We start from the raw sequence: 14,003 nt of genomic DNA on the forward strand, positions 1-14,003 counted from the left end.
CTACTCTACATCAACAGAAAGTAGATCAGGATTGCCTTGGGTCGGGAAACTGGGAGGTGAGGATCGACTGTATAGGGGCATAAGGGGAATTTTTGGAATGAGAGAACTGTTCCGTATCTAGATTATAGTGATAGTTACAGGGGCAAACATACTTACCAAAACTCAAAGGGTATACTTAAAATGGGTGCATTTTATTGCATGTAAATTATAACTAATAACGTTGATTTTTAAGGCTATATATATATATATACACATATATATATACACATATATATATACACATATATATATATACACACACACACACATATATATATATGTATATATACAGCACATATTCCTTGACCTAGTATTCCATTTCCAGGAATCTATCTATGGAAATACACATGTGTACTCAGATGCTCAAGGGAAAAAAATCACTCTAATCAAATACTACAAAGTTGTTTTTAAAATCCCGGTAGACATACACATACACACTAATGTAGAAAAAAATCTCAAGGACACACCATTAAGTAAAAGAAGCAGATTAAATAATGTGCATGTTCCCATCTGTTGAAAAATATGTGAAACAAATATGACCACACGTCACGTGTTTACCTTCAGAGAAGGCTGAAGGAAGACTTCAGACTTTACTCTGTATCATTTCACTCTTTTACAAAGTGAAAGTATTCATGAATTGCTTGGGTAGTTTTTAAAGACTGAAAACAAAACAGGAAGTTTTGGCGTTTGTTTTTTTTTTAAGCAGAGTCACCAAATTTGAGAAGGAATCTTTCTTCAATCAAAGCCCAGGACAGCAGCAAGAACAAAGGTTTAGTGAAAATACAGTCTCACACCCACACCCACACAAAAAACAAGATTTGCTACTTCTGATAAAAGAGAGAATGTGGAGAGAAACCCCAAACTTAAATAAATACTCATCCCCCAAGAGTGAACACAGGTGTCTCCTCCTGAGGGAGGGCATTCCTAGGTTCTAAGGTATCTCTGAGACCACAACCTCCCTCCATAAGGGACACTAGACTGGGCATCCAAGTGCCTTTGCAGGTCTCTGACCTCACGCTACGTTGACCAAGGGGCAACACTTGACACTCATTTGCTGCATGAACCAAACAGTCATGCTCCCCATCTACAGTTTGATCTTTAGAAACTCAAGTAATTCCTACCACCCTCAACTCCTCAACAAAATCACTGAAGTGCCACCAGCTCACAATTAAGATGGCCTGACCCTCTCTGGACGGCAGGGAGAGGACCTCGAGGGGTGGTGTCAGAGCAGAGCTCTGGGAACCAGAAGCAGTTATCCCGCCCACAAGTGGATGAAGGGGTTTCCCCTGACTCACCTTGAAAGGTACAACGTTTCCAGATATGGAACAAGCAAATCTGATCACTCTCCTCTTGGTTGGCAGTGTTTGGGGACACAGAACCTGCATCTCTTCTTTCTACAAAGAAACACTGCAAAGATGTATCACCGATGCTTCTGACACGGAGTTGGGGTAGTTCAAGGTACAAAGGAGAGAAAAAAGGATTCATTCATCCCTCTGCACGAGGCAAAAGTGGGCAAGGCAACCTCACAAAATCTTATAAAGTTCTGGATGAAAGGACCCTCAGACATAAGGTGGGCCCTCTGCTTTTTAGGGAGGAATCAGGGAGCCCAAGGTCACAGGGCTGCTTGCCAAATCCAGGATGTCATTGTTGGGGGCTGGGGGTGAGTCTTTTCTCAACTCTGGCTGTGCACCCAATTCACTAGGAGACCTGTTTAAAAATAGAAGTGCCCGGCTCTACCTCAGATTGACTCAATCAGAAGCCTTCAACAGTGGAACCTGGGACACTTTTTTAATAGGGGGGAACCACTAACCAACACATTTTCCTTCTGTACCTATTGATGTGATGAGCCCAGAGAGCAAGTGAAGGCTGCATTTTATAAACTAGATTTGATTGCAAAAGCAAATACTTGTCAATGAACTATTAGAATCGGGTGCCAATACCAACAAAAAAATAACAATAAACAGAAAGCCCACAATTCAAAATGAAACCTAATTTAGGTTAATTATAAAAATTGTAGGGACTTCCCTGGTGGCCCAGTGGTTAAGAATCCGCCTGCCATTGCGGGGCACACGGGCTGGAGCCCTGGTCCAGGAAGATCCCACATGCTGCGGAGCAACTAAGCCCGTGCGCCACAACTCCTGAGCCTGCGCTCTAGGGCCCATGCGCCACAACTACTGAGCCCGCGAGCCACAACTACTGAAGCCCGTGTGCCTAGAGCCCATGCTCCACAACAAAAGAAGCCACCGTAATGAGCTCACACACAGCAGTGAAGACCCAACGCAGCCAAAAATAAATAAAAATAAATAATTTTTTTCAAATATTGTAATATAACAAGAGCGTGCAAGTGCTCTCAAAGTTTACCTTTACTAGAAGTGCTTCAATGAGCCATTACCTAATAATTACACTTCGGTGGGCCCCAACTGCCACCATATAAGCATATAAAACTCATTAGCAAACCCTCCCTATTTTGTTATTCATCTTCCCTGTTGTTTTATAGGCCCCTCAGACAGCCACAGGCTGCACCTTAAAACCCACACCTGTGGAGCCTTAGAGCTGGCCTCCCTCTCCCCCCAGGCGCAGGTATCCTCCCCTCCCTTTCTAACAAGGCCATAATCCAATTGACACTTTTAACAAACTATTTAAAGCAAAACCTGTTTGCTTCTAGGCTTCTTACTGTTGAAAGAAACTAACCAAAAATAATTGAAGAAAATGTAAAGAAAAAACATATGACAAGGACAACTTTCAAATATAAAAATCAGGTAAGATTAGAGTGATAAGTTTGTTTGCTGGTCATCCTGGCACTGGTATTTTAGGAAGTGTTCTATTAAAAATCCTAGATTATCACTACAGCTAACAAGTGGCGGGGAGCCACGGCTCACAGTCACTAAGGTATAAACAAGGCCCAGGACAGTGGCCAGCACATGGCCAGGACTCAAATTTGTTGAATGAGAAAATGGATCATCAGAATGGCCAGCCTACAGCAGATACTGTGAAAATCCAAAGGACACCAAGGCATCACAGCCTCCCTGAGGGACCATGGTATTCACGTCCCAACCAACAGGTACTCAAGAAATGCTTATTAAATAAACAATCTCTGTTCAAAATCCCATTTGCCTGTCACTAAGCTTGATATTTCTCAAAAAAATTTTTTTAAAAAGTGTCCTGACAGATTCATCCATTCAACAAATGTCTCAGTGCCTACTGTGGTCAGCACTGTCTAGAGATGAGCGGTGAACAAAGTCAATCTGCAGTGACGAAAAAGATCCATTCATGACAAGAAGAAAGCTGAAATTAAAATATGCTTCATTCAAAAATAAGTAAATAAAATATGCTTCATTCACTCATTAAAAATATATATATATATATAAACAGAATGCAACGCAAAGGATGGCCCCAGAGTTGTACAGCACGGCATTAACTCTGGGGTCCCTCACTGGAAAACAAGCTCTCCAGGGGGGCAGAGGGAAGACTGGATAGGGAGAAGCAGCATCTCCCATCTCTGTGCAGATGAGGCCCAGAGAGAATTCACCCACCCTCGACACCAGTCGGCATTTGTTTAGAATGTCTTGCTCGTTCACAGCTCTGACTTCAACTCATCTTCACAGTCCCCACTGGCCAGGAGGGGATGGCCAACTGCATTTTACTAGAAGCAGCACAGACTTGCCCAAAGTTACACATGCCATTTAGGAGTCAGCTGGCATCCAGGAGCCCCAGCCCAGAGCCTTACCAGAAGTCCCCTGTGACACACAGGGAGAAGGCGGCACTCTGATGGAGGGAGAGCTCTTATTCTTGATGTCATGAGCATTTCTGTAAATGGAAGGCAGCCTGCTCACCAGCTCTGACCTCATGCCCAACTTCTCCAGTTTTTCCAGGTTCTCAGAATTAGAGAAATCATGGGATCTCTTACAGCCAGTGCCAAACTTGCATTCACCCTGTGAAAAATACTGGCAGATGTGGAGTTTGACACATTGCTTTTTAAAGGAACAAGAGCCATAGGGTCCATGTCCTTTGTTGTAATGAAGGCAGATCTGTTAACAGAGAAGGAAAAAAGACAGCAGCTTAGAAAGGCCTCACACAACACCACCTCCTTACTGAACCTACTACTACTTCCTACTAGAGGAAGAGGTTCCTCCAGAGACCTAGCCAAGGCTGCGATCCCATCGCGACACTGGTCGCACAGCTCTGAGAACACCCCTCACTCTAGATGGACGCCGCTAGCATATGCCCTTGGTAAATGGGACCCGGGGAGGACAGCGGACTGCTCAGAACAAGCCCCTCCGCCGGGAAAATCCAAAGTACATCCAGCTGATCAGAGCTGCTCCCTTCACATGAAACAACATTTTAATGTAACTCACACAGCAAACCTTACACTACTAACAAACCTTACATGCTACCTACCCCCTGCCCCCACTGATTCACCAACTCTCTCTAACCCAGGGCCCAGTTTCTCCCAACACTTTTTTTCTCCAATTCTAGGTCAAAGAGGCTCTGAGGGTTTAAAGTATCTTCAAGAAAGCCAAATACAGCCCTTTCATTTCCCAAGTGCAAAATGAGACTCAGAGAAGCTAACAGGCTTGCCCTGGGTCACACAGCTGTCTAACACACCTGGCACATACAGTACCTGCTGGACTGGGTTGTTGGTAAGGTGGGGCTTGAACTTGAATCAACTGTTCCTTTTCCTCTACATTCCATGTTCTTGGAGATGGGAACTAAACCAGAGACCACCAAGGGCCCACTCACTCAACTCACAGGCATTACACTGAACAGAGGACTACAGAACCCAGGCCCAGATCAGCAGGGGGTCCCTTCTGGAAATGGAAGCCCCGAGGGAAAAGATCAGAGGGAGCTGGGCCCTAACCTTGATCCTGCCACTTACAAGCTGTCTGACCTTGGGCAGGCCACTCACCAGCTCTGAGATTCCGTTTTTTAATCCACCAAATGGGAATAATGCCACCTACATTGCTGGGCTATTGTGAGAATTAAATAAGAAATATACCAAGTGACTAATACAATGCCTGGAACACAGTGGGTGCTCAACTCATGGTGGCGGCCCCCAAATGGTCAACTGATAAGGGGGCTAGCCTGAGAGTAGCGGACCTGGCAGGAGAGCTGCCCTGGATCCGAGCTTTTGGTCACAGCCCCCATGTGTTGGCAACTGTGTCCTGAAGCACCCCCCACACCCCAGGAGACAGAGGCTGCGCATTCCAGGCCGGTCACCTGCTGATTCAGTTCTCACACCACTAACAAGGTGATCACTCCAAAAAGTTAATGCCTACCCTCCCAACACAACCTCGCCCCAACTCCTGCCTGTGACACAGGAGGCTGTATGGCTAAGCCTCCACCTTCGCATTTCTCTCTCCCCTCCCCCTAAATCCAGGTCGTGCCGACTTACACACTGTGCCCTGACCAGGTAGGCCCCCGTTCTCTGCCTCCCTCTTCCCACACCTTCATCCTTCACTCACCCTCCAGCACCCAGAGCAGACACCATCTACTCCAGGGCACCTTCCCCGGTGCCCAAACTGTGCCCCCGAGACCAGAGCAGTGACTCCTGCTAAAGCACCTACAACAGCACCTTGCTATCATCCGCTACTGTCCGACCCAGTAGCTGTGCCCCCCGGAAGAGCAGAAAGGGTCTTTCACCTCCTTACCACCAGTGCCTCGTCTGTAATGGATTGTCAACAAAGGTTAGGTGAATTAAATCTATACTAGTTTTCAAAAGGCAAAGGAAAACACTTAATACCTGTTATGTGCCAGTCGTTTGCTATGTAGCATCCTTCTCAAATGGGAGGTTCCAACTGAGTAATAAGGAAGCACTGTCATTAAAATATACCCATCTAATCCCTGTTGCCTCATCCAAGAAGCAGTGCCAGAGCATCCCACGGAACCTGTGCTGGCCACAGAACGACCACTCAGACCTGCCACAGAGCACAGGCAACTCTCGGCCCAGCTGCTGCCCTTTGCAGCCGCCCTCTTTACACAGAGGGAGCTCCCAAGGGCTGCTCTCAGCCAATGACTGGGCAGGTTGTTCTGGGGAGACACAGGATGCCAACCAACAGGGACTTTAGCTCAGAACTTTTCGCTGGCTGGGTAGAAGCTTCCTGAGAACTGCACTGCAGTCAGGGTCTCTTCCTACCGGGTCCCTTTCCTTCCCCTTCTCCTGCCACAGATGTCAGAGCACCAACGCCATCTGAAGCCTTCCCCACCTTCTTCTGCTCCCTCCCCAATAAATCTCTCACACTTCCAATCCCACCTTGGTGTCCGCTTCTCTTAGGACTCAAGCTAGTCCATGACCATTGCAGTGAGCTTCAAAACAAGTGGGTGGTTACTGTCTGAAATGCAGTATGAGAATTCACATCAACCCAAGTTAGAAAACTTCCCCACAGACCTCCGGGGTCTGGTGGTACCTGCATTTTTCTAAGTCCTGCTAGACAGGGACGGGCCAGCTGGAATCTCTCACTCCCTCCGCTCTGTGTAACAACTGGCTGCAGCCACTGGCCAAATGGGCTCCCCCAACCTCACAGAAGCCCTGCAAAGGAGGTACCAGCCCAACTGACATAGAGGGAAAGGAGGCTTCAAGAGGGAGCAAGGTTGGCACAAGATCTCAGGGCTAAAAATCAGCAGAGCCAGGAGCTCAGTCCAGGTCTCCCTCCAGGCAGACCCCAGCGATCACAGTGCGGCCCTTAGCCTCTCTTCCGCCATGTCTTCCTGTCTCCCCACCTACTGGTCCCTCCCTCATCACTTACACTCAGGCCCACCCTCTCCTGGCACTCACCTCCGGCAAGAGCAAGGGGTCGTTCTGTAACAAGAGCACGGAGAGCTCACTGAAGCTGAGGTGGTCCACGCCCTGAGTTTTCAGCACGCGCATGTTGTGTTCGGACGTCAAGTTGTGACCGTTCCTACAGTCCTTCCTGCAAAGAAGCAGGGCTAGGGTCACAGTTGAAACGTCTCCCCAAAACCCTTATGTTGAAGTCCTAACTCCCAGTACCTCAGAAGTGACTGTATTTGGAGTCTTTCAAAAAGGTGATTAAGTTAAAATGAGTTCACTGGGGGGCCTAATCCAATCTGACCGGCGTCCTTATAAGAAAAGGGGATCAGGACACAAAAGGAAGACCATGTAAAGACACAGGGAGAAGAAGGCATCTGCAAGCCAAGGTTGGTGTCGGGAGACACCAACCTGCTGACACCTTGAACTCTGACTTCCTAGCCTTGAAAACTGTGAGAAAATAAGTTTCTGTTGTTTAAGCCACCCAGTCTGTGGTACCTTGTTAAGGCAACCCAAGCAAACTAATACAGCTGGTAAAATCAATCTTTAAGAAAAATTTTCAGGAATAGTTCCTGACATTATTTAGAGGCACCAGAGAAAACCAGCATGTCTATGCCATGAAAAATCATAGTGCTTATTTACAAAGGAAGAGATGGTGCCTTGCAAGCACCTCTCAGCAGGTTTTTGATGAGAATGATGGAGCCATTCCCCCAGAGTCACAGCGTGCCAGTCTCTGGGCACTTACTGGCATTTAACATTGGCTGAATAAATGAGTGTGGATACAGGCGTGTACACACACACACACCACTGCTGAGGCCCAGCCCTTTTTTCTGCTCCCCTCCTGCATTCTTTTGATCAACAAGCCCCTCTTGAACACTCTCTGTGAGCCAGGCACTGGCACCACGCCCCAATGATCCAAAGATAAGCCTTCAAATGATCACCTGAGTCAACAGGACCCAGAAGAGTCAGGTAAATAGCATTTGCTTGACTCAAGACACTGCCATACCTATGATAAGCATCTCAAAAGAAAATTGAACCCCTGGATCTACTCCCCCAAACCTGCGCCTCCCATGGGCTCCCCCATCTTAGTAAAGGGCAACTTCCCTCTTCCACTGCACAGGCTGAAAACCTTGGAGTCATCCAACTCCTCTCCTTCTCTCTAGTGGAGACACAGACATTGAGATGACTCTAAAATGCTGTGGGAAATGCAAGGTCAGCTATGTGCAGGATGCATCAGCGCAGAGAGCGGGCACCTGAGCCCGACAGAAGTGGAGGAAGCAATCAAGGGATGGTGCCTGGAAGGTATAAAACCTGAGCCAAATACTTAGGGTTGAGGAACCAGGCACGGAGAGCAGGGAAGAACATTCTAGGCAGAGGGGCTTGGTAATTACGATGATGATGATGGCTACTAAAACTCATTGGGCATCTCCCACAAACCAAGTTTGCCTAAATGTTTGGTTTCATTTTGCCTAAATGGGTTTGCCTAAATGTTTAGGGTTTGCCTAAATGTTTCGTGAGTTAACTCGTACTGTCCTCAACAAGCCTATAAGGTAGGTAATACTATCCCATTTTGCAGATGAGGGAACTGAGGCTCAGATAAAAACTAATTTGCCCAAGATCACTCAGAGGGCAAGGAGCAGAGCCAGGGTAGAGACAAGGCAGGCTTGCCTTGGAGCTGGGCTCTGAACCACTGTGCTCACTGCCCCCTAAGCACAAGATGGAACTGGGGACCTGGGACCCTCCCCAACTGTCGCCAATGAACAAAAGCAGCAGTGATGATCTACTTCTGAGACAGCTGACCCTGTGGTTGAGGAAGACAAGTAATTTCGCAGGGAAAGTATAGAATGTGCAGCTGACCACACCCACTCTCCCTTATGCAACCCAGAAACAGCCAGAAAAGGAAGGTTCAACAAACTGTCCTGTGTAAACCACAAGGAAGAGGGAAAAAAGAAGAAAACTCCGGATCAACCAGGCCAGTAAATACCAGATTTCCAAGACAAATAAAATCTGACCCCAAATTTTGGGAATTAGCCTAATAGGGCTGCCATCTTTATTTTACCCACTACGGACATTAATAAGGCCCACCAGTGGTCCCCGTCATTAGGTCCCTCCATCCACCATTTATTGCGTCTGCCTTCCTCTCCAGGTGTGCCCTCCTTCCGCCCGCCCGGAGGTGCTGCCTCTCCACCAGCTCCCCCTGCGGGCCCGACTGCCCCAGGGCTCCCTCCACTCTCAGCCTCCACCCGGATCAAACCCACTCCTGGTGCTGCAGCCATGGCATACACTGCCCAGCAAGTCCCAAAACTAGCATCTCAGGGCCCTGGTGATCCTCCCAAGCTTCAGACCTGGATAGCTACCCCCTGGGCACACTTTGAAACAAAACCCTCTCCTGCTCTCTGTCAACAGTAAGAAAGGGAAGTCAGCTCTGTGTCAACACTAATAAAGAAAAATGAGTCATCGCCTCTTGGATCCTGTCACCACCCTCTCACCAACTCTCCCAAATTCCTCACACACATGTCCCTTCCTCTTCACAGTGCTTCCCAGGGATCACATCTCCCAGCTCCCCCTGCACCCAGGCAGAGTCATGAGACATCCTGTGGTGCAGGTGCCATGGACAGAAAGATAGCTACCATTCCAGACCCGGCCCATAAAAACCTCCCACCAGCTCTCTACTTTCCATCTCCTCCACCTGCTCCTCGGAACCTGATACCCAGATGGCCTTAGGAGCCATGGGGTGAGGAGGGCAGAGTCTAGGTCCGCCAGCCTGGGTCCCTAAATGACTGCGTACATCAAGGTCCCTACCCCATGCTGACTATTAAACCTTACCCTTAGACCTGATGTGAGCAACAAACAACGTCCACCATGTTACGGCAGAAAAAAGAAAAGAAACTAATTCTTCTAAATAACGGGGCTAGCTTCCGAACAGGTCTGCATCACATCCTCCTCTAAATAAGCACCGCGCCACTAAGATCTCTTCCTCAAACGCACACCTGATGGCTACCCGCCTGCCATTTGACGGGCCCCATCACCTTCAGGGTGAGGTCCAAATTCTTTAGCATTAACCTCATTAATCCACTCCACAAATCTCACTGAGCACCTGCCAGGCGCAGAGCACAGAGCTAAGGGCCGGAAAAGGCCAGCCAGGGCCAAGACAGAGGGGCCCCTGCTCTCCGAGTGTTCAGTTCTACTGAAGGAATGCGCGGCCATGACGGGCGCTATGAGAAAAGTAAACGGAACAATGTGATGGAGAGGAAGAAAAGTGATGCCTGAGTCCTGAACGATACAGCAGGCAAACCAGGAAAGGCGGTCCAGGAGAGCAGAGGTCACGAGATAGACTGGGAGTGTTCCAGGACCAGAAAGGCATCAACGGAGGGGACCAGGATGGAGGGCCGGCAGGGACCAGTTCCCTGAGGGGCGACGGTAAGGAGCTTGCATTTTATTCTAAATGCAGCAGAAGCCACTGCCGGCTTGTAAGCAAGGTTTCACAAGAGTCCGTCGGCTGCTGGGCACAGATCCCGCCTCTGCGTGGGCCCTCACGGCCAGCTCTGGGGCCCGGGGCGCTCTGGAGCTCCGAGCAGAAGTCAGCCGCAGCCCCTTCCCTTCTGGAGCTCCCTCCCTCTTCCCTCGGCCAACGCCCTCCAGCCCCACCCCGGTACTGCCCCTCCCAGGGAGTCCCACCCCCTGCTGGGCTCTAAGTCGCCCTCCGAGACCGCAGGGGCCCAGAGGACACCGCTCGACGCGGAGTCCGGCGCACAGTTCCGGGGATTCAGTAAATGCTCGATAAATGTTCGCTGACGGGAATTCCGGGGAGAGGCCAGGGAACAGCCACCTCACTGTCGCCCCCGAATTTACGAAGGGCCACGACCGGGCTGGGAGCGAAGAGGCCGTCTCCCCTCGTCGGGCTCCGGGGCGCGGCGCCTTACCTGTCCCTCAGGATCTTGCACTTGCCGTAGAACACGAACCTGCAGAGGTGCAGCTGAGCGCAGAGCCCCACGCAGCTCGGCTTCGAGCCCTGGTACGCGCCGCACACGCGCAGCGGCGATACGGCCAGCACCAGACGCTCGACGGCCGCCGCGCCGTCCCCGGCCGCCCGCCGCGCCACCGCCAAGCGCCCACGCTCCCGCAACAGCCGTTCCAGCACGTCCCCGCCGACGCTCGCCCGCAAGCGGCGCCGCAGCTCCTCCAGCTCCAAGGCGCCCCCGGCCGCGCACAGCGCCTGGGTCACCTCACGGAGGAGGGCGTCGGGAGCCATGGCCGTCGAGCCTGGGACTGGAGGGGCGTGGGCGGTTCCCGCGAGGTGGAGACGCCGGCCGGAAATGAAACCGAAAGCTCCTCAGGGCCTGGGGGGAAACAGAATCCGGCCTCGCCACGCCCCCGGCCCACAGCTGAGCGGGGCTCGGCGCCTTCCGGCCCCAGCACCCCCAGCGGCTCTAGGCCTCACGCCCTCCCCGTCGGAAGTCCGCAGCCGCTTCTTTGGCGTCCCGGGGATTCCTCGCCGGGTCCCTCAAAGTGGTGAAAGAATAAGAGTCACCACAGCCTTGGGGGCCGCGCTCGGCGTTCTCGAAGCGCCTTCGCCTGGACGAGGGGGGTGGGGCCGCCCGGGAGCGCGCGCCGCCCCCTCAGAGTCCGGCCTCGGGAAGTAGCGCGGCTAGCTGACCCCGCACCTTTGCCCCCGGCGCTAGGCGGCGCGGCAGGGAACGCCCACCTGCAAACGGCCGGGCTGCGTCGCGGAAGCCGAGCTCTAGACGACGCTCAGGGAAACTGGAAAGAGGAACAGGGGCTTCGCCAGGGGAAAGCAATCACGCTGAATTGGAAAACGGGCTTAAGTGTTAGCCTTCTTTTCAGTGCAGGCAGTGAATCACTTATTTTAAACATGAAAGGGTATATCCTTTTAAAAATAAAAGCCGTTTCTCCCCACCCCTGCTGAGTGAAGATGGAATATTAAAGGCCATTGGGGGCACAGGGACCCTCACAAGCGTCGCTGATGGAAATGTGAAGTGTTAGAGCCCTTTGGGAAAGTAATCCCGGAATAGTTATTAAAATGTTTAATGGGGCTTCCCTGGTGGCGCAGTAGTTGGGAGTCCGCCTGCCGATGCAGGAGACACGGGTTCGTGCCCCGGCCCGGGAAAATCCCACATGCCGCGCGCGGAGCGGCTGGGCCCGTGAGCCATGGCCGCTGAGCCTGCGCGTCCGGAGCCTGTGCTCCGCAATGGGAGAGGCCACAGCAGTGAGAGGCCCGCGTACCGCAAATATAAATAAATTAATTAATTTACATGTTTAATGTGCGTCACCTTTGACCCAGAAATCTTTCTTCTGAGAATCTTCTAGAAGTCAAAGGAACGGTAAAGAAGTTATGTATAAAAGCGTTTGTGTGGAGGGGGAAGGGTTCTGGGAGCAACGCGGTTGATCGTTGTCCAGACTGTTAACACAGCTCGAACCAGCGTGCATTGAATCTCTGCCTATTGACCTAGAGAGACATCCACGATGTGTTGTTAAGTGAAAAAAGAAAGCTGTATAAAAATGTTTAGGGCTTTCCCGGTGGCGCAATGAGTTGGGGGTCCGCCTGCTGATGCGGGGGACGCGGGTTCGTACCTCGGTCTGGGAGGATCCCGCGTGCCGCGGAGCGGCTGGGCCCGTGAGCCATGGCCGCTGGGCCTGCGCGTCCGGAGCCTGTGCTCAGCGGCGGGGGAGGCCACTGCGGTAAGAGGCCCGCGTACCGCAAAAAAAAAAAAAAAAAGTTTAAATCGATAGCAAGAAGAGAATCCCATTTGTGTGTGAATGTGGCGGGATATTTTTGAATGGGCGTCGAGACAGCTGAGGAAGGACCCAGTGCTGTTGGCACTGACACTGGTTGTAGAGAGTACGCAGTAGGAGGTACAGGGAAAGTGGGAAAGGAAAGTTGAGGGGCGGAAGAATTGTGGGGGAAAGATATAGTATTACATTAACTTAAAATGAACATAAAATTCTATTTATAGTATTACTACGAAAGTGCAAAAATCTATTAAGTGTATGGATCAAGAGTAGATAGTAACACAGACAAATAAAAATGAATTAATTAGGGGATGGGATGAGGGACAATTTTTCTCTTGGATTTTAATTGTTCTTTTAATTCTTTTAAAAAAATTATTTTTATACAGCAGGTTCTTATTAGTTATCTATTTTATACGTATTAGTGTGTACATGTCAATCCCTATCTCCCAGTTCAGTTCATTCCCCCCCTCCCCCCGCCTTGGTGTCAGTACGTTTGTTCTCTCCATCTCTGTCTCTGTTTCTGCCTTGCAAACCGGTTCATCTGTACCATTTTTCTAGATTCCACATATATGTGTTAATATACAATATTTGTTTTTCTCTTTCTGACTTACTTCACTCTGTATGACAGTCTCTAGGTTCATCCACGTCTCTACAAATGACCCAATTTCGTTCCTCTTTATGGCTGAGTAATATTCCACTGTATATATGTGCCACATCTTCTTTATCCATTCATCTGTTGATGGACACTTAGGTTGCTTCCATGTCCTGGCTATTGTAAATAGTGCTGCAATGAACACTGGGGTGCATGTGTCTTTTTGAATTATGTTTATCTCTGGGTATATACCCAGTGGTGGGATTGCTGGGTAAATTTTTTTAATTGTGTAAAAAATTATTAATAAAATTTTATTTTTAATTTAACTTTTAAATTTTATTTATTTATTTATTTTTGGCCACACCATGAGGCTTGTGGGATCTTAGTTCCTGGAACAGGGATTGAACCTGGGCCCCACCCTCCATGAAAGCACTGAGTCCTAACCATTGGACCGCCAGGGAATTCCCTTAACTTTTAAATTTTAATTGTGGTTTTAGTATTGTTTTGTAATAAAAATAACATGTTTTAAAAAAGAAAGGAAGGATGATGCTATTATCCGAAAACTGGGTTCGTTTCTTGGTTGGGTGTTGAGCCAAAAGATACAACCAAGCCAAAGATCGACTGGGAGAAGGAAGGATTTATTACCTGCAGCAAGTAAGGAGAACACGGGAGAGCTTTCGCAAAGCACTGTCTCCCCAAACAGCAAAATTGGGGAAGTTTTAAGCTAAGGGTAAGTGCATGTTCATGAAAGGGCTTGAGCAGAAGTCAGCATAGTATTGGGGCCAAGTTGACAGAGCCCAAGCTTTAGTTAATTGAAGTCTTGAGGTTCAGAAAAGTCAACAGTATCATCCCTTAGGT

At 49.5% G+C, this 14,003-nt stretch overlaps 1 protein-coding gene across 6 annotated transcripts in view; it reads right to left on the reverse strand.

The window, feature by feature from the left end:
- PARP12 (poly(ADP-ribose) polymerase family member 12) overlaps positions 1 to 11,442 on the reverse strand; it is a 50,667-nt gene extending 39,225 nt beyond the window's left edge. For 4 of the 6 annotated variants that reach the window (XR_010945654.1, XR_010945652.1, XR_010945653.1 and 1 more), the window contains exons 1-4: positions 10,726 to 11,442; positions 6,812 to 6,947; positions 3,767 to 4,067; positions 1,335 to 1,433 (exon numbers count right to left, since the gene is read on the reverse strand). Coding sequence is in view for 3 of the 6 variants with exons in the window: in XM_067747183.1 (XP_067603284.1) it covers positions 1,335 to 1,433; positions 3,767 to 4,067; positions 6,812 to 6,947; positions 10,726 to 11,054 (865 nt within the window). In the remaining 3 variants the exon portion in view is untranslated. The remainder of the gene's footprint in view (positions 1 to 1,334; positions 1,434 to 3,766; positions 4,068 to 6,811; positions 6,948 to 10,725) is intronic. The other 2 variants (XM_067747182.1, XM_067747181.1) reach the window with 2 other exon arrangements.
- Between the last annotated feature and the right edge of the window lie 2,561 nt (positions 11,443 to 14,003).

Source organism: Pseudorca crassidens, chromosome 8 (genome assembly GCF_039906515.1).
Source record: "Pseudorca crassidens isolate mPseCra1 chromosome 8, mPseCra1.hap1, whole genome shotgun sequence".
Lineage (NCBI taxonomy): Eukaryota > Metazoa > Chordata > Mammalia > Artiodactyla > Delphinidae > Pseudorca > Pseudorca crassidens.